General features: G+C 39.3%; 2 protein-coding genes across 3 annotated transcripts in view; both read left to right on the top strand.

Annotated features, from left to right (window-relative positions):
• TENT4B (terminal nucleotidyltransferase 4B) overlaps nucleotides 1-3,537 on the top strand; it is a 47,640-nt gene extending 44,103 nt beyond the window's left edge. The window contains exons 10-12 of the mRNA XM_061369927.1: nucleotides 64-251; nucleotides 831-995; nucleotides 2,305-3,537. Coding sequence (XP_061225911.1) covers nucleotides 64-251; nucleotides 831-995; nucleotides 2,305-2,484 — 533 coding nt within the window. The 3' untranslated portion in view covers nucleotides 2,485-3,537. The remainder of the gene's footprint in view (nucleotides 1-63; nucleotides 252-830; nucleotides 996-2,304) is intronic.
• Nucleotides 3,538-17,466: 13,929 nt separating this feature from the next.
• The window catches only part of ADCY7 (adenylate cyclase 7), a 70,173-nt gene continuing 69,049 nt past the window's right edge, over nucleotides 17,467-18,590 (top strand). For both annotated transcript variants that reach the window (XM_061369057.1, XM_061368978.1), the window contains exon 1: nucleotides 17,467-17,574. The gene's annotated coding sequence lies outside the window, so the exon portion shown is untranslated. The remainder of the gene's footprint in view (nucleotides 17,575-18,590) is intronic.

Genomic DNA, 18,590 nt, shown 5'->3' with positions numbered 1-18,590 from the left:
AGAAGAAAAGCATCAAGTTTTAGCAGTTATTGTGTGGTGATGCTTCTCTTTTGTTTTTAATAGGTAATGGAGTAACCTTGATAGTAGATACTCAGCAGCTAGACAAATGCAACAATAATGTTGCTGAAGAGAACGAAGCACTGTCAAAACCTAGAAATAAAACTTCAGAAACACTTAGTAAACATTCTTCAAATTCTTCATCAGGTCCTTTATCATCATCATCCTCTACATTGTCCAGCTCTAGTGATGTAGTAAGTACTGGTGGTTTTCTGATTTCAGGGGTTTTTTTCAGTTTCTTTAGGTTTTGGTGTTTTTTTTTCCTGATCTGTACTTCCACAGAATACATTTGTAAGTTTGGAATCCCAGTTTGTTATGACATCCAGAATCCTATCTTGCATAAGATGTTACCTCCTATGTAATTTCTACCCTTGTAAGTTGCAGTGTAGTTTTGACACAACACACAGAAAGTGAATACAGTATATACAGAGTTACCATAGCCCTCTTTTCTCTGAAAAAACTGTGTTTAAGAAAACCAAGACTGGTAGTCCTAAACCTTATGCCAAAAAAAAACCCAAAACCTTTAAAGTGTTTGGGAATTCTGTTTAAAAAAAAAAAAAAAGCTAAACCTAAAATCAGAATCATGCATCAATACATTTTTAAATCTGGCTATTTTACTCTGTAAAAATTCTGTATTGAAAGAATTTTAATTTATAATAAAATAAACACGTTTGAAGTTTTGTCCACTGCTAGCTAGCTTTATTTTTATGGGAAAACTCACTAATAGAAAAACTCACTTAAAACAATCACTAATACTTTACATTTTCCTGAAGGATTCTGATGGAACACCTTGCAAAACCTCTAAACAGTTGAGTTGTCGCCAGTCTGCCACAAACAGAGTGGGTTCACAAGAAGTGTCACTGGAATCCTCCCAGTCAAGTGGGAAAACACAAAACAGCCAAACAGCCAATACTTCCAGCAGCACGAACAAATCTCAGGTTTGTGAAACCTTTGGAAACAACTGTATAAATCATTTGAACAGTACACATCCTTCATGGAAGAGTAGCTTGTTCTTGAAAGGAAACACTGCGTTTTTCACCTCCCCATTACCCCATTAAAAAGCTTTGAGCACTGATTGTATCTAAAATCACCTGGTTCTCTGTTTAGCTTACACAGAGGAGTTTTGCAACAGTGGCTTTCCCAGCCTTCAACCAGATGAAATCAGGTTGAATTTTATTTTGGGAAACCTGGAGTTGCCAGCAGTATACAGCTGTGCTGAACCCATTTCCTTTTGTGCAGAAAGCACATCAGTCCAGTCTTGACCTCAGAATTTGAAAACTAAAGAGTTACACTCAGTGAAAAATGTTAGTAAAATGTTACGAATTATGACTGGCAGCTCTGTTAGCTGTTGGTACTTGCTGAACTGTTTTTCATTAAGGGAGATGAAGATTTCTTGCTGATACATGAAATTCCCTCTTGTTTGCCCCTAAAGACAAATACCTTTATGATGAGAACTACCAGAGTTTATGCATTTAAAGGATTTCTCATTTTGAGGAGTTACAAGTCAGCAACCTAGAAATATTATATGCCTCTATATAGAATATACTTTGGATATATGCAGTTTAAATTTTTATACTTTTTTCAATATTTAGGACTTCTCTAATACATGGAACATAGCCTGGAATCATCTGAAATATTGCTTCCGACAAGTAATGCTGGAAACTTTCCTCCTACTTGCTGACAGTCTATCTCTAGCTAGTACCGAGTTTACAAACTGGCCTTGGATATACCATGAATGTGTGTGTGACTACACAGAGCTAGTTCCAGTGCTGGAATGTGAAAATGCACTATTAGAGATACTCTATGTATATAAAAAGATGTGGTATAAAGATAGTCCTAGCCTTAAAAGATTCTTGTCTTAATTTTGCACAGAAGGTGAGATTTCAGCATTTTTCATCTGTCATCTTGGATTGTGGTTTTCTGCTTCTGTAAAACACTTTTTGGATAGTTGCAAAATGAGAGCAATAAAACAGTTCTATCCTTTTCACAGTTCAAAGTGCTCTGCTCTCCTCTTGACCTGCGTAGTGTTGGGTCTAGGGATGAACATCTGTGTGCAGCCACTAAAGTGAAAGGTTCATGGTACTGTGCTGCTGTCTAAGCAATGGCCTGGCTTCTTTTGCTGTATGAGTTGTTCCAAGTGTAATGCTTTCATGAGTTAAAGTCCTCATTATCCTGAAATAGGGTTGTGTAGTTGCCATACTTTATTTACTTTTAGCACTGATTTACCGTGTTCTCTTTCTTTCACAGCATGGATCTGCACGGTTATTTCGCTCTTCTAACAAAGGCTTCCAAGGTCCAACAAACTCAAGCCACAGTACCTCAGTCACAAACAAACAACATCAAGGCAGCAAATCACACCATCCATTCTTCCACGGCAAAAAGAGGAAACACAAGAGAGATGCAGCCCTTTCAGACCTTTGTAGATAGTTGCCTATTTTATGACTGTTCTTCTGTGTGCAATGATCTCATGCTACAGGATAGTTTGATAGTGACTCCTTGAATCTTTTCTGGAGCTTCAGACTGTTCAGACATTGATTAGCAACTGCATTTTTTTTTCCCAGCTCGCCACGGAACGGATCATGAAGACTGATCACTGCAAAAAATGTTCAAAAAAAAAAAAAAACCAACCAAAAAAAAAAAAAAAAAAAGAAAAAATTAAAAAGAAAAAAAACACAAAAAAAGAGGAAAAGGCTGCTTATTTGATAAGTCATATGCTACAACAGGGTCATTTAGGATATAAAAGCTTGAATGTAAAATAAATGTATTTCCCATCAGCTCATGCTGACCTGTAGAGGTAGTACTCAGTGTGTCTAGGGGGTGGTAACAAACAAATAAAACACAAAAAATAGGAAAAAAAAGCAAAAAATTTTATTTTGAGGGAAACCCAGCCTTTAAAGGTGAAAGTAATTTGTGCATGATTTTTTAATTATTTTTGCATATACTTACCATTTTATTGTGTATATATAGATGACAATATAGGAAAACTGACATTTGTAATAGTGGATTTGTTAATACTTTTTGCATAATATTATTGTTTAAATTGTAAACATGAATTTTTCTCAGGATCAGTTTGGAAAATAATCTGAATTGTCATCTTAACATCCATATAAAGAGACATTACTAGTTATATTGCTCAGAATTTCTTTTCTTGCCATTTAAAAGATTTACTAGAACATTTGATCTGCAAAAGCTATTTCTCTGCAAGAAAGGCTTATGGTGGCAAATGAAGTTTTTCATTTGCATAAAGTGTACATGTACTTTGTGTAGACACTGAGCTTGTCATCTCAGAGAAGTAACCTTCACCCTGTTTTCTAGAGTGCCATCATTTCAGGCAATGGGATTTTATAGTTGCATCCTTCTCTTCCTCCCTTTAGTGATGTCTCCCCAACCCTTTCATTTTTTTAAGAAATGTAAAGCCCCTGGGGGGGAGGGGTTGTTTGGTTGTTGACTGTGATTGGTTTATTTAATTTTTGTTTGTTTGTTTAAAAAAAACCTACAAATGACAGAACTAGATTTGTTACAGACGTTTGCATTCCTGGGCTGCTTTAATCCCATGCCTCTTTGTTTGTGCCTTCCCTCCCCCTTCCAGATCTGAGTTTTTTTGTCTTTTATATTTTTGCTAATTCCTGTAGGAGATGATAACTGTTGAAGCTTTAAGTAAATTTCACAATTAAAGTATTTTTTTTCTCACTCCCCTCTTAGGCATTTTTATATTTACACTTAATTATTTAAAAAGCCAAAATGACTTCAAATAATAAAATATATTTTGTACTGCCTTAAAGACCCAAACTTTTCATATCTCATAGTAGTTCTTGTTGAGCTAGCTATCATTTAATTTCAGTTCTGCTTTTGTCCGGTTCAGTTGCATTACACATCTAGGTTGCAATAACTCTGATGCCATGAATGCGAATGAAATGTGTAGTTACCCTCACACACAGGCATAGAATGGGACAGTAGCTGGGACACTTTAGTGCAGGGAAGTTAAGTGGCATTTACTTTTACATAATTCTTTAAAGAGGAAGGTCTGCAGTTGGCATATGTGGCTGTATTTAATGCAGCTGTTCTGGAGATTATGCTTTCATAAAATGTACTATTAGCTTTTAGAAACTTTTTTTAATACACATTTACAGAATACTACAGACCAACCTGACCTTTAATGGGCACTAATGAGTGCAGTGATTTTAAAGTAAAATAATGCTAAAATAAGACCAGAACTGATGTCATCACTTACATTAATATTTTCAATGCATTAAAGTGTCTTACTTCAAAAAGAATTTTTTTTTTTACTTCAAAAAGGAAAATTCAAAAAAACTGGAAAGCCATAACATTTACTCAAACACTAAGCTTAAGTGATGTTAATTTGACAATGGTTGGGGTTTGTTTTTCTTTAATTTTTAGATTCATATTTTAATTTGATCAGATAATTTTATCCACCAGATGTTGAACTTTTGTTTTATAGGAACTAGTAAAAGTTGTACCACATTACACATTATCACAGTATTTATTTTGGTTTAGATTCTTGTGAATGTGTAGAATGTCCCCTATGTTTGCCATTTAGGGAACAATTATTTATAAATTATATTAATCCAGTATTGTTAGCTGCTATTAGCAAAACTGTTCCAAAACTTAATACTTGCAAAGATCTGTATCGCATTTACCACACTGAAGTGTTTTTAAAAGAATCACCCTCATCGTTGAAAGCAAATGTACTCTTAGGGTACAGATACTAGTGTTCCAATAAGCATGTGATAATTTTAAGGTGGTGGTAGCGGGAAGATAATCTTGATTCCATTGGGAATCTTAGGTTTGCCTCAATTTATGGTTTTCATAAATTTAATGGAAAATAGCTTTTCCTGGACTGCTCAAGTTTCTTTTTGGTAAACAGTATCTTTCTAAAAGAAAAAAAAAAAGAAAAAAAAGGAAAAAAAAAAAAAGCATGAAGGAAAAATTGAGGTATTTTACATTGCCTCAAGTGACCAGCATTGTATTCATAAAATACTGTATATCTTGCAAATCTTTATTTAAACAGAACAGTTGAACTGTTCGTTTTTCAATCTGAAGTAAAATACTTTCAAGACCTTTTAGTTTGCCTGCTCATTTGTCTTGTACATTTCATCTCTGTATTTGACTCAAGTCTAATTCCTTTTTGAGTTTCAATACTTTTGTGAAGATTTTGTGAATATATGAAAAATAAATGTTTAATCTAACTACTGCAGTTTATCACCATTCTTGACACTTAACCTGTTTTTCCTTCACAGCACTGAGTGTGGAAAGAGCAGGCTACATGTGTAGTCTTGCCACTGGTAGTCTACCAAAGACTGTCTGAAATAGATAAATAAGCTTAAATCTTTATATGTCTTGCTTTTTGACATTAGTTTGATTTGTTAAAGGTTCTTTTCCTGAAATAATAGTTCAGACGGTGTTTATAGTTAAAAGATGTATATTACGTTGGGTTTTTTTGTCCGTCTTCTAGCTTGTAGCAGAAAAGAAGCTTAAATGAAAGGAAACCTTCCTGTTTGTGAGATGTGACATTAATTCTGTTTACTAACCTCCATTTTCTGTGCAGCTTCCTCAGAACTTACAGCTCAAGATTTTGAATGCTTATAGTAAACTTGTTTTATTATAGAATAATAAGAAGAATATAGAAGAATAAGAAAATAGTCCAATGGCTGATGGCAATTCGCTTGTGTACTTTCAAAATGGACCTTTCCCATTTTACAACTGGAGTCATCATGAGTGCATCCTAAATATAATGTGAGCAGCTGGCTGGAAAGTAGTGTCATCTTGAAAGTGCATTGCAAATAAAAGCAAGCCAGCCATTCAACATCTTGATGGATGTTAAAATTCATGATAGATGTTAAAACTGAATGTGCGACTCCAACTTTATTTCCTGAAGAGTAAAAGCTATAGGAGATTACAAAGTATGTACTTATTCAAGAAGGGAATATATTTACCTATATAGGGCCTGTAACGAAAAAAGAACATTTAATTAGTGTTGAAGTGAAAAACATAGTGATTATTTATTCTGCTGACTCCTAGAAATCGATTCTTTTGCTTAATGGTGCAGAAAAGTTTTTGAAGAATCAAGTCTACCATGTCTTGAAACTGTCTTGAAAGTGCAGAATTTGAGAGCTTAGTTTTCTAGCTAATTTGTAGTGTTCCACAAGTTTTCCTCAAAAATGTTTTCCAGGTGCAGTGACTTAAATGTAAATATGTCTTGCCTGTATTTCCATGTGTAGTTTACCGTCAGTTGACATATACATATTCATGGTTTCATGCATAAGTTGAAAACAGCTTTGCAGTTCTCATGGTGCTTAATTACCTCACAGTTGTAGGGTTTGCTGTGCCAAAGTTACTCAGCTCTGAGCCTAATTAACTAATTTTCAAAGGTTGGTTATTAGGATATTAGAGGTGATCCCAGAGAACTTACCCAATACCAAGAATCCTTTGCAGGTTACTTAATAGAGAATGCTCTGAGTAACACAAGAATTAAAATCCAAATGGCCTTAATTAGTCTTTACAAGCCCAAAGTTTGTGTCAGATGTCCACTTGAAAAGGAAATAAGAATACAAGAGCCAGAAGGTGGCTGTTACTTGTGCATTTGAGCATGGTAGTGCTCGACCAAATTAATCTTCATTTTGATTACTCTAAAATTTAGATTAGTCAGTTTTGAACAGCTTTGATTTTAATTCTTGGTCTGTTTACTGATTGCGTCACCATGACCATTTTACCAGTTCGTGGACTCCAAAAACTCGTAACAGAAGTTCAATGCCTTTGGCAACACCTTGACTGTACAATTCAGTAGGCCTTTCTTGGCAGTAGCAAGCTTAAAAACCGTTTATTCTCATCTGCTCCTTCCTGTAGCAGTGCAACCAGTAGGGAACTTGGATATGTATGAAATGGGGGGGGGGAAGGAATGTGGATTTTTTCGTTGTTGTTGTAAATTAATTGGTAAAAGCTGATGGAATCCTGAAAATCACTTATGTGTAACAGTAAGTAAGAGAAGATTCCGCATAAAAGCCCTTTGGAGGAACGCCATCTTTTTGCCTGCCGGGGTGCACAAACAATGAGGTGCTGCAGGTCTTACGATGAGCCAGCTTGCTCTGACATTACTTTTTATCAGATACAGAATGACCAGAGCAGTGAGTCTGATCACTATTGATGATCTTAAGGTCCTTTCCAACCCTAACTATTCTATGATTCTATGTGAAGGTTTCTACATTCTGCACCAGGTTTAAAAAGCAGTCGTTTGTAGGCAATTAGACTGATTCTGGTATGTCTTTTTTCTGCTCTCTCCTGCTGGGAGTCCTTCAAAAGATGTTCTTTTAACCCTTCATGGCTCTTGATATCTTAAGCTTGATGAGTCTTCTGATCCTTTTTTAACTCTGAGGCTACTCCTTATTTTCCATGGCCCAGAGATTTGGTGGCAAGTATGTCATTTATCAAATCTAGGCCAAAGGGCTATAGTGAAACAGAAAAGGGATGGAGATTGGTAACACTTAGTATTTCCTGCTGCTACAGCTGCTTTTTAAAGAAAAATAAAAACATAAACCTCATGATCTGAGTTGGCTGAAGTAAAAATACGTCCCTGTAGCCCCATATAGCCATATTTGAACTAGTTTCTGTGCAAATCCATGTGATGTTTGGATGCTAGGATGATTATTTTTTTATTTTCCCCCTCATGCCCCCCCCCCCAAGTCCTTCTGTATAATGAAATGCTAATTTCCCATAGTACAAAACACCTGAGGAAGAAAACGCTTGGCTGAGTACAAGAGCTGGCTTGTAAGGAATGCTTTTGTGTGGTGGTAGAGGAAGTCTGAGGAACCGTGTGTGCAGAGTGGTGTTTTGCTTGTTTAGAAAGAAATGCTCTCATACAGGTAAATATTTCTTATGTATGAAGCAGTGTTTGACTCGAGCTGAAATACTAAGCAATCAAGTGTTTCTGAATAGCTGTTAGAGAAAGTAATCTGTGCTTTCAGCTGCATTCTCCCAGGTCTAAAGTTCATTCACTGAACCAGATTTGGTGACGCTGAAATCTGAAAATAAACCTGGTTCAAATTGCGGTTTTATGCCACCTGCCATTGTAATAAAACAATATCTGTTCTCAGAGCTCCCATTTCTGAAAAACACAAACCAAATTTACCTTACTGGTGCGTGTACAACAGATTGTAGCACCAGGAGTACGATGATACATTTTTCTTACAAAAACAGTATAATGTGGTTTAAGTGAAATACGTATTAATAGTTGCTGTTTGCATTTCCCTCCTCATGTGGCCTATTTCCAAACAAAACCTGATGTTCATTCTTAGACTTAGTAAGGGACTGACTAAAGGTGTGTTGTTGGGTTTTTTCCTCCACTTTCTGATCCACTGTACTGGGTCTTGACTCAAACTCCCTTGTGGTTGCCTGGTAATCTGTAACTGAAAAGACTGTTCTGAGTCAGAAAAATCAATGGCCCACCCAACAGCAGCTATAAATCTTTCATATTGTCTTCCTTCAGTGCTAGTGTGTTTGCTTTTTCTTCTCAAAGTTTTTGACAGTGCAAGGGAGGAATAACTTGTAAAATGTTATCTTTCCTGTAAGACCTTTATTCACCCCAGAGCATGTCTTACTAAATCTGTGTTGCGATACCAACTTTTATCCATCAAGGTAACGTAGTAAAGCTAATTGATGAAAACTTCAAGTATCTCTGAGCTGGTACGAGTGCCATCTTGTGAATCGCTTTGTTCGGTGTCTAAGCCACATACTCCAACTATGGAAAGTAGTTTGAAGCTTCCTGTTTTATAATTTTGTTTGTATGCAGACGAGCACCTTCAAGTTGTAGTAGCTTAACTGATTCTGCTGAGCTACTGCCTGCAAGTGTGCATCCTACATCCCACAGTATCCCACCACTCTAAGGATATAGCTGAGAAAACTGAATTTTATTGCTTACAAAAAATATTTAAGCACTATTAGTAGGGTCAAAAGCCAAGGTGGTAAGAGTGGTACGAGCTACCAGATAGGAGCCGGTGCAGTGGGTTGTCCTGGCACCTCTGGCTGCACAGGCATGTGGCCTTCACCTCTTCCAGCAAGAGACCACAATGGCCAGCTCTTGCTCCCTGGGGCTGCTTCCATACACAGGGTGCTTTACAGAAATGCATTTGTCAGCTAAGTACTTCTAAATACTTCAGAACAAAGTCACATGATGGCCTATCAAAACCAGAACAAACTTCTTGGAGAGTACAGGCAAACACAGACCTTGGGAATCTGGAAGCTGAAGCAGTAACATAAAAGGGAAGGAATCCAACTTTGGCAGTTACAAAGAGTGCTGGTTTGGGAACTTCACCATGCATGGGTAGTCCGATTGAAAAAAACAACTAAATCAACCCCTAAATCTTCAAATGACATTACTGCACTTCTACTGAATAAAGCAATATTTATTACAGTGGTGATTGTACAGAAGTATTTTTGAAGTAAAATCAATAGAGTACAGTAAAAAGTCATAAAGCCAGTTCTATAGTTTCTGTATTATATACTTTTTTCTAGTTCTCAACACTTACACATAAAAATCTGTTTCCAGAAACCAGCAGTTGTGAACTCTAATTACTGTACTTGTGTTTTGAGAGGATCTGAATGTTCTGGTGATGCTTAGAACAGAAAACTACAATTAACAATTGATGTTTACTTTTCTGATGTCATTATTTGAAAGTTATTTATTTTCATTTCTTGTTTTGCATCCTCATCAATGGCTAAATTTTGGTACGTTTTCCTACCTTTGTGCCTCATCTGGCATGCACAGGCAGTCACAGCTCTCCTGTGGCCTGAGCTGGCTGCTGTTATCGGTGAAGACTTAATTTTATGAGCTAGATGGATTACCATTTAAGCACAGCAAGTATCCATTTTTTTTACACAATTGTGTTAGAAGGTAGCTAAGTTTGTCCCCTGTTCTGTAGTCTATCCACCTGGCAGTTTTATCAGAAAAATAACAGTACAGCCCACTATCATGTGGACATGTTAAAGTCTTAGACAATGCTTATGATTAATCACTTCCCAGCTGATTTAATAATGTGATGTATGAATAGTGAAGATGGAGTATGAACTCAACGTTACTACATCATTAAAAATTCTTAGGTTTTATTGCAAAGGAGAGAAACGTTCACTGTTGCAAATTTGAGGTTACTTATTTGCCTTAATAATTACCACTAAAATCTTGGTTCTCTTGAATTTACGGGGAGTTTTGCCACTGATTTTAGTGAGATCAATTTACCCTGTTTTTTCCTCTGCATCTTCTCAATCTCTTGATTTCAGAGCTTCAAAAACTTTTAGCTTTTTATAGGCAAAAGCAAATGCTTATACTTATCAGTAGAACAACTAGAACTACGCAGATATCTTGCTGAGTTACAGGCCACCTGTTAACAGTGACTTGTTCTCACTCCAGGTTTGTTTAGGAGACAACCACAGCTACAATGTCAGAAACCCTACTAACCCACAGAGTGACTGTGCACAGGTGATGGTTTCCTGGAGGAGAGTGCATGAAGGAGAAGGTAGTGCTTGAAGTCTTTCCTCCAGCTCCTGGTGAATGGGGAAGGACTTCCAGTACCACAGGTCCCACCAGGGACCGGTCGCAGTGACTAAAGCATGTTTGCCTTCATGAGCTAGATAACCAGTTGCCCACTGTTTGATCTACCGGGGCAAGATAGACTCTTAAAGTCTTATCCTGTGTTTAGTAGCTTCATGACATCCGGTGGTACGAGGGTAGCTTTTGGTATTGGTCTTGTGAGCAGTTAAATGACACTGTCCATCACTGCTGCAGCAGAGCACTGTGATACCAGAATAGTAAGAAACTAAAGGATTTTTCATCTTGGTCCCACTCAGTTTTGGGGTAGCTGTTATATTGGTTTATTTGAAAATCCCAGCTACTTGGAGGAAAACACATTCCATTTCTCAGCATAAGGGAAAATAAAAGGAGGGCTATGTTCTTGCTCGGTATTCTTTTAAAATCACCATTGCAATCTAAATAAACTAATCTTTAAGAATTCAGCTACTTCCTTGAGCTTCCTTATGTTAATATGAAAGGCTAGATCCTTAGGTAATGTAAGTAATTTTTACTCCATTGACTTCAATATAATAGGACTGCATTGACTTAACCAAATAAAGTTTGTCTGCACACTTTGAAAATTGCTTTGTAACAGAATTATTTTTTTCTATTTTTTTTCAGTAAATCCATGTTTTCTAGCAGAATCTTTAAGAACCTTCTGTTCCAGAGTTTTATTCCGATTTATATAAAAGTGTCCTTCACTGATAATATACATAGTCCATCTTTTTTGTACTGATTTTCCAAAATATTATACTTTTCTTTCCAATATGCCCTCTTGGCTACTAACACAAAGACATTGGAAGTGCAAATTGAAAACAGTTAGTTAAGCAGTTTCATCATTCACTGTGAAAATAACACAGTCTGTTCTTTTCCATGTTCTTTAAATCAATAAGGTCTCCCATTTTGTTACAAACTCCACCTGCAGCGTAATGGTACCTGAAATGGAAGTGGCCTTCGTTTTGTTTATTTTCTTCCCTTTTGCAACTTGCCAATTAATGAAAAGAAACAGTGACCCCTTGATAAGACCATCTAACAGCTTTCTAGGAAGTCACAGGTCTTCAGGAGACCAGATCTTCTGTCACTCAGCCTTGTGGAGAATAATTTCATTTATAGGAGAAAATGTTCCACTTTAATACAGTTCAACTTGAGTATGCAGAATGACTTGGAAACAAGTCCGATCTGTTTCAAACAAACTGCAGTAGCCCCTAGTGAAGTCCAAATCGCACCTCCAACTGCAGGTGGAAGGCCTAAGTGATTAGCCAGGAACTGACTTATCAAGGCATAATGCATGTTCTCACTCTGGAGAAAGAATTTTAAGCATAAGCAGGAGAGCAGCTAGAGATATTATTTCTGATTCTTAATCCGAGAGGTCAAACACCGTCTCCTGGCCCTGGCTGCACAGCTGCAGGCAGTGGGATTAGAATTCCTAAATGCTTCATTTTCTTTAGAAAAAGGCCTCCTAGCTTCTCAGTCACATACTTTTTTGGACTGTTGGTACTTACCCTAATTTCTACAATTTAACAGTGCTGTGAGTCTGCACTGGGCTTGAAATTTTCTTTGGATAAATTACTGTTGTAGAATTAAGTCCCACTGGCTTCCACAAGATCTGGAATCCTAGAAAATATGATCAGCATTCCAAGTCAGTTAGACTCTTGGACAACTTTTAAAGAAGTAACAAATAAGACAAAAGACCTGAATGGCTTTCCATTTCCCTAAAAAAACGTGTATAGGATTTATTGCTTTACTTACAGAAAAGCAGCAAATGATTCCGAAAACTTTATTCAATTGATCTAAAGGCCTAGAAATGCAAACTGTAACAGCAGTGAAATTCTACCTTCTCTTTAGTCTGGCTGATGCAGTATAAAACTCCTGCATTTAATAGCATAAATCTAATGGTATTCAGCAATTGATTCTAATATTGTCCTGTAAATGAGGGTGGTAGCTCAAAATAATTTCATATTGCGTCCTCCCTAAGCCTGTAGTTCCTAACACTTTGGGATTGTTTTATTATTAGAGATCTTTGATCTCATAAATTTACAGGAAATACCAAATATTATACTGAAGTTATTTATCTCATTCTCTAAATTGATCAGTGGCCAAAGACAGTAATGTGAGTGCGTATGCACACTGGTAAATAGATGCTAAATCTCGTCCAAAACAAAATAATTGTTGTTTTAAATACTTTCTACTGTAACATTCATTAAAGACAACATTTACTCCTGGGTCTCAATCAGAATCACAAAGCTAGTGAAGAAAAACAAAAGTTAAGATTGTCCTGGTCATTGTTTCCGGATATGAGGGACTGCAAAAAGGCAGCATGGTAAAACATGCTTTCCTAAATGCTAACTGCTGCAGTATTGCAGGATGTCAAAGGAATATTTGAAATGAGTGAATATACTTTAAAGTCTACCTAAATTTAAAAATACTATTTAACATTATTATGCCACTTAGGATTATATTATGTCTAACCCATAAAACAGTCTACTGTATATTATTTTTCGTATTATTCCCAAGGATTTAAAAGAATATTTTCTAAGGTTATATTTCTGATTTGCTTTTGTCACATACTTATTTGTTCAGCAACCATCCTCTGGATCCTAGCTGGCTCATTTATGGGAGCCACTGAAAACCTGAATGTTATAGAATCATAGAATAGTTAGGGTTGGATCATCAAGTTCCAACCCCCCTGCCATGGGCAGGGACACCTCACACTAAACCAGGGCACCCAAGGCCTTGTCCAACCTGGCCTTGAACACTGCCAGGGATGGAGCATTCGCAACTGCCCTGGGCAATCTATTCCAGTGCCTCACCACCCTAACAGGAAAGAATTTCCTCCTTATATCCAATCTAAACTTCCCCTGTTTAAGTTTTAACAGATTACCCCTTGTCCTATCACTACAGTCCCTAATGAAGAGTCCCTCCCCAGCATCCCTATAGGCCCCCTTCAGATACTGGAAGGCTGCTATGACGTCTCCATGCAGCCTTCTCTTCTCCAGGCTGAACAGCCCCAAGTTTCTCAGCCTGTCTTCATATGGGAGGTGCTCCAGTCCCCTGATCATCCTCGTGGCCCTCCTCTGGACTTGTTCCAACAGATCCTTCTCCTTTTTATGCTGAGGACACCAGAACTGCACACAATACTCCAAGTGAGGTCTCACGAGAGCAGAGTAAAGGGGCGGGATCGTCTCCTTCAACCTGCTGGTCATGCTCCTTTTGATGTAGCCCAGGATACGGTTGGCTTTCTGGGCTGCAAGCGCACACTGCCGGCTCATGTTCATTTTCTCATCGACCAACACCCCCAAGTCCTTCTCCACAGGGCTGCTCTGAACCTCTTCTCTGCCCAACCTGTATGTCTGGGATTGCTCCGACGCAGGTGTAGAACCTTGCACTTGGCATGTTTAAACTTCATGAGGTTGGCATCAGCCCACCTCACAAGCATGTCAAGGTCCTTCTGGATGGCATTCCTTCCCTCCAGCCTATCAACCAAACCACACAGCTTGGTGTCATCAGCAAACTTGCTGAGGGTGCACTCAATCCCACTGTCCATGTCATTTACAAAGATGTTAAACAAGACCGGTCCCAACACCGACCCTTGAGGGACTCCACTTGTTACTGGTCTCCAGCTGGACATTGAGCCATTGACCACAACTCTTTGTGTGCGGCCATCCAGCCAGTTCTTTATACACTGAGTGGTCCATCCATCAAATTGATGTCTCTCCAATTTAGAGACAAGGATGCCGTGTGGGACAGTGTCGAACACTTTACACAAGTCCAGGTAGATGACATCAACTGCTCTACCACTGTCCATCAGTTCTGTAGCCCCATCATAAAAGGCCACCAAATTGGTCAGGCAGGATTTCCCCTTAGTGAAGCCACGCTGGCTGTCACCAAGCGCCCTGTTGTTTCTCATGTGCCTTAGCATGCCTTCCAGGAGAATCTGCTCCAAGATTTTGCCAGGCACAGAGGTGAGACTGGCTGGTCTGTAAAATGTTCAAACATTTTGCAAATAAAATGGTTTAGAAGGAACTGTCATCCCTGTAACTACTGTGAATAGTACAATCATGCATATACTGAAGGCAGATTTGACCCACAATGATTTACTAAGAGGAAAATGTACCCCCCACATGAGAACTAACCTTGAAGATTACTATGCTTTTCTATTTCTGTTTCTTTTAAAAATAGTGGGTTTTCCCTATTTCATAATGATTCATAGCAGTGGGTACTTGAAGCACATACCTGAACTATACAAAACGGATTTCTGTAATGCTCTGTAACTCTGTTTGTAAATGACAGTAGGTTTGGTATAAATACCATAGCTACAAATAATTTAAATAGGAAATTGGAAAATAGTTCAAATTTTATTTCATTAGATTTTTATCAGTTAATGTGTAGCATCTTTAAATAAAAATCTAGTATTATTTATGATATAGTTATCCAGTTCAATATTTGGGAGGATTAGATTTGTGTGTTTAATACTCTGATTTTACACATTTGATATGTATGTATATGTGTATCTTTGCTGGACTTTTTCTAAGCAAGAGCTTGAAAATAATAATGCTTGCTTGTCTGTGAAGAGCACTCTCACAGAAGACAGAGGCAAATAAAACCCTAGGGATGCTGCATTCTAATTTGGACAACATAATTTCAGATGGACTTTTGATAAAGAGCTACATTTTCACAAAATCAGACATTTGCAGCTACCACATACACAAAGGAAACTGGTTTTAAATCAATCTGTAGGTTCAAAAAGATAGGCTATTAAAACAACAAATTAAGTGCCATCTCTTCTTCTCACCCAGGACAGAACCTTACACTTGGGCAGTCACACTGAGCAGGGCTTCCAGCAATGTCGGAGCTCTCCAGCAAGGGGTAGTAGCATCTGCGTTGTGAAAAACAGCCCTGACTACTTCAGCTGCATGGCAGTCGAGAGAAAAATTAGCACCAGAAAAACAAAAGGGGAAGTCTATACATAGCATGTGCCAATTAAATGGATATTAATCTCCATATTTTGCTTTTTTCCTTTTATATCCATTTTCCTAAAACTATTATAATATATACCAGTAGTTTAAGAGTAATCTGCACAACAGGGTACATAGAGCACTTGGAGTGTTTTGGAACTGCTGCCATTAAAAATCCCTACAATGTCAGTTGCATTGAATCATGCAGGAATTTTAGATCTTACTCTGGGGTAGCAAATATTTGTGGGTATACAGAAATGATGTTAAGCAATCTGTGTACTCGGAAGGTCCACAAAACTTTGATGAAGTAGTAAATAGAGTCCATCTGTTCTGAAATGACTCCATTTATGATCTCAGTAGAACAATGCATTTTCCATTTCCTGCAGTTATTAAATCTTGTTATCTAATCCAACTTTCAGTGAAGACAAGGAATTCTTGTGACAATCGTTTTACTGAACAATCCTTTTTCTTCTCTAAGAAATAGTCTGAATATCCTATGCACTGCTTCCGTCTGAATGTTCCAATAATTTCCTAGTTCTTTTCAGATACACTGTGCAAAACAGGAATGGCAAGACCTAGGTAACATTAAGTAACATGCTCAGGACTGCGCATGAAAGTGTCACAGGACAGGGAACAGAGGAGCAGAGTCCAGACCACTTGCTGCCCAGTCCTCTACCTCAGGTACATAACTGCTTCTTCTCTGTTTTCCTTATATACTTGTCCCAAAGTGCTGAGACTTGATTGAAATTCCTTTTTGAGATTCCTATTCCTAACAGCCCAAGAGCATTCTAGTGGCTGGGCAGTCTCAGTATGTTTCCTATTTGCCCACTGTATTCAAACAGGAGCTTAGGGTCAAATGAAGCTGTCGTGTTTGTGGTGCATGCACCGAAGTGCAGCTCCCTCCAAGGTCAGTTCAAGCACATAGCTCTGCCTTAGAGTGTGGAAAACACCAGCTGGCTAGCGGTGCACAAATAAAAATGATTGTATTTAGTTACTAACCTGTGATTGCAGCCACAGTAGGGCCATGGATGACTAGCACGTGGTTGTAGCTGCAGGTAGCCAGCACACGCCTGCCTGCCATGGGCTATGTGTGGTCACTGGTGACTAACACCCCCCAGATAAACTTTATCCAATACACCACAGAAACCAGCATTTCTACTGCCTACAGTGAGCTTTGTGTGGGACCTGAGTGTGGTGGAGCTGGGCTTGGTCTGCGTTAGTGGCCAGATGTTCAAGGCTCAGTGCGCTGAGGAGCCATTGCCACATCTTGGAAACTGACCCAAAACATACCGAGAGGGTGAAAAAGCACTAAGTGAATGGAGGGATGGGAAGCTGGTGCCATGGGATGGCCTGTGAGGGTCAGGTCCCTCCTCAGCGGGTGCAGCTTGCCTGAGGGAAGGTCGGAGCCATGCCAAAAGCACCACAACAGTGGCCGGGTTCTTGACAGCTGGCTATAAACCTTTGTATTTCTTCAAAAACCTTTCATTTCTTAAACTTATTCCTAAGTTTTCAGTAAGAAGATTGTTTCCTCAGCTTTACAACGTGGATGCCGATGGGTAGTTACTCTACTTGTGTGAACTGCAGGGGGGGGACGTGGACACCCTCGCAACCTGTGAGGGTGGGGGTTCTGTAGACCCTGCCCCTGGGCTCTCAATGGGGAGCACAGCAGAGGGGTTCCCCTTCATGCGTTGCTGCTAAAAACCCACCGTCAGAGGCCAGGCTGAAGCGATACCGGCCGCTTGTGTGCGCGGCGTAGTGCCCCGTCCCTCATGGCCGCCTCTGAGGGGGGCCGGCGGCAGTCCCACCACCCGCCAGGGGGCAGGAGGGGCGCTGCCGCCGCGCACGCGGCCCGCCCTCACCGCGCTGGGGAGGCTCTGCGGGCCCCAGGACACCTCAAGAGGAGGCGGGATTAGGCGGAGCGGCTGGCCCCGGCCCTCGGCCGCTGCCCCGCCGGTGCCGCTGCCGCTGCTTTTCCGCGGGCTGCAGGTGAGAGATGGCAGGGGAAGGGGTCCTGGGGAGGGTGAGGCTTGGGAGTAGGTGTTCGCTGTCCTGGAGTGGGGCCGTCGGGGGGTCCGCGGGTATCTGAGCAGCCGAACGGGTCCGGACGGCCCGCGGACTCCCCTCCCAACGGGTCCACTCCGCGAAGCACTGAGTACTTCTTCTGTGATATAACGCTTAAAATTGTTCGACGAAGTGATTAACTATGAGGGGAAAACTTTAAATACCTGTAGTTTGTGTCTTTTTGAGTGCTGAATAGGTAGGTCTCTCCTCGGCAGGACGTGTTACGGCATTTCTGTAACACGTGAGTGCGCTGTGTTAATGAACGGATTAAAATGCTTTAATACACAGAGTGCCGCATTACTGCTTGGATCTTATGTTTGCCGGTGGTAGGTAAAGTGTATCATAGAGCAGGGGTATATCATCACCAGTTGTCCAGGACCGTGCTAAAGTCCATTGAACATAAGGTTTCTTTTATGGCCAGTAAGGAGGTGGTCAGCAGAAGTGCTGAAGGCCGGCAAAGACACGTTCAAAGCGTTCTCTGGACATGGAAAGTAAATGTGTGGTGTAAACTGTGAAATTGGTCCAGCATAAAAGTCTGCTATGCTCCTGTCAGATATATATCTACTGTCGCTTGCCTTGGTTGTGGCCCCAGGACCACATTGTGCAAAGTGCTGGCCAAATACAAGGTGGGGGAATCCACACGAATGCATCTGAAAACTGTAGATTTGATTTTGAGGTGGCTCAGATTTACTACAGGAAATAAAATGTCCAGTGCTGCAAGATGCAACGTTCTTCATCGTGTGTAATATGATTTAACAGTACTTGTGTTAATGACTGTACTGCTTTGTGCTAAGATTAATGATGTGGGGGTCTTTTTATTTAAAGTAGAAGACATCCAGGTTGTTTTGGTTGTTTTTTTTTTTAAAGATGAAAAAAGGGGGGGGGAGAGAGATAGGCATTTGTCTGTGTCTAAAGAGGAAAAGTACCACAAAGAAACTCCA

Source organism: Neopsephotus bourkii, unplaced genomic scaffold, assembly GCF_033783945.1.
Source record: "Neopsephotus bourkii isolate Nb327-2 ecotype Australia unplaced genomic scaffold, CSIRO-AGI_Nbou_v1 NB_13, whole genome shotgun sequence".
NCBI classification, from domain to species: domain Eukaryota; kingdom Metazoa; phylum Chordata; class Aves; order Psittaciformes; family Psittacidae; genus Neopsephotus; species Neopsephotus bourkii.
This window is presented reverse-complemented; position numbering and strand designations above follow the sequence as displayed.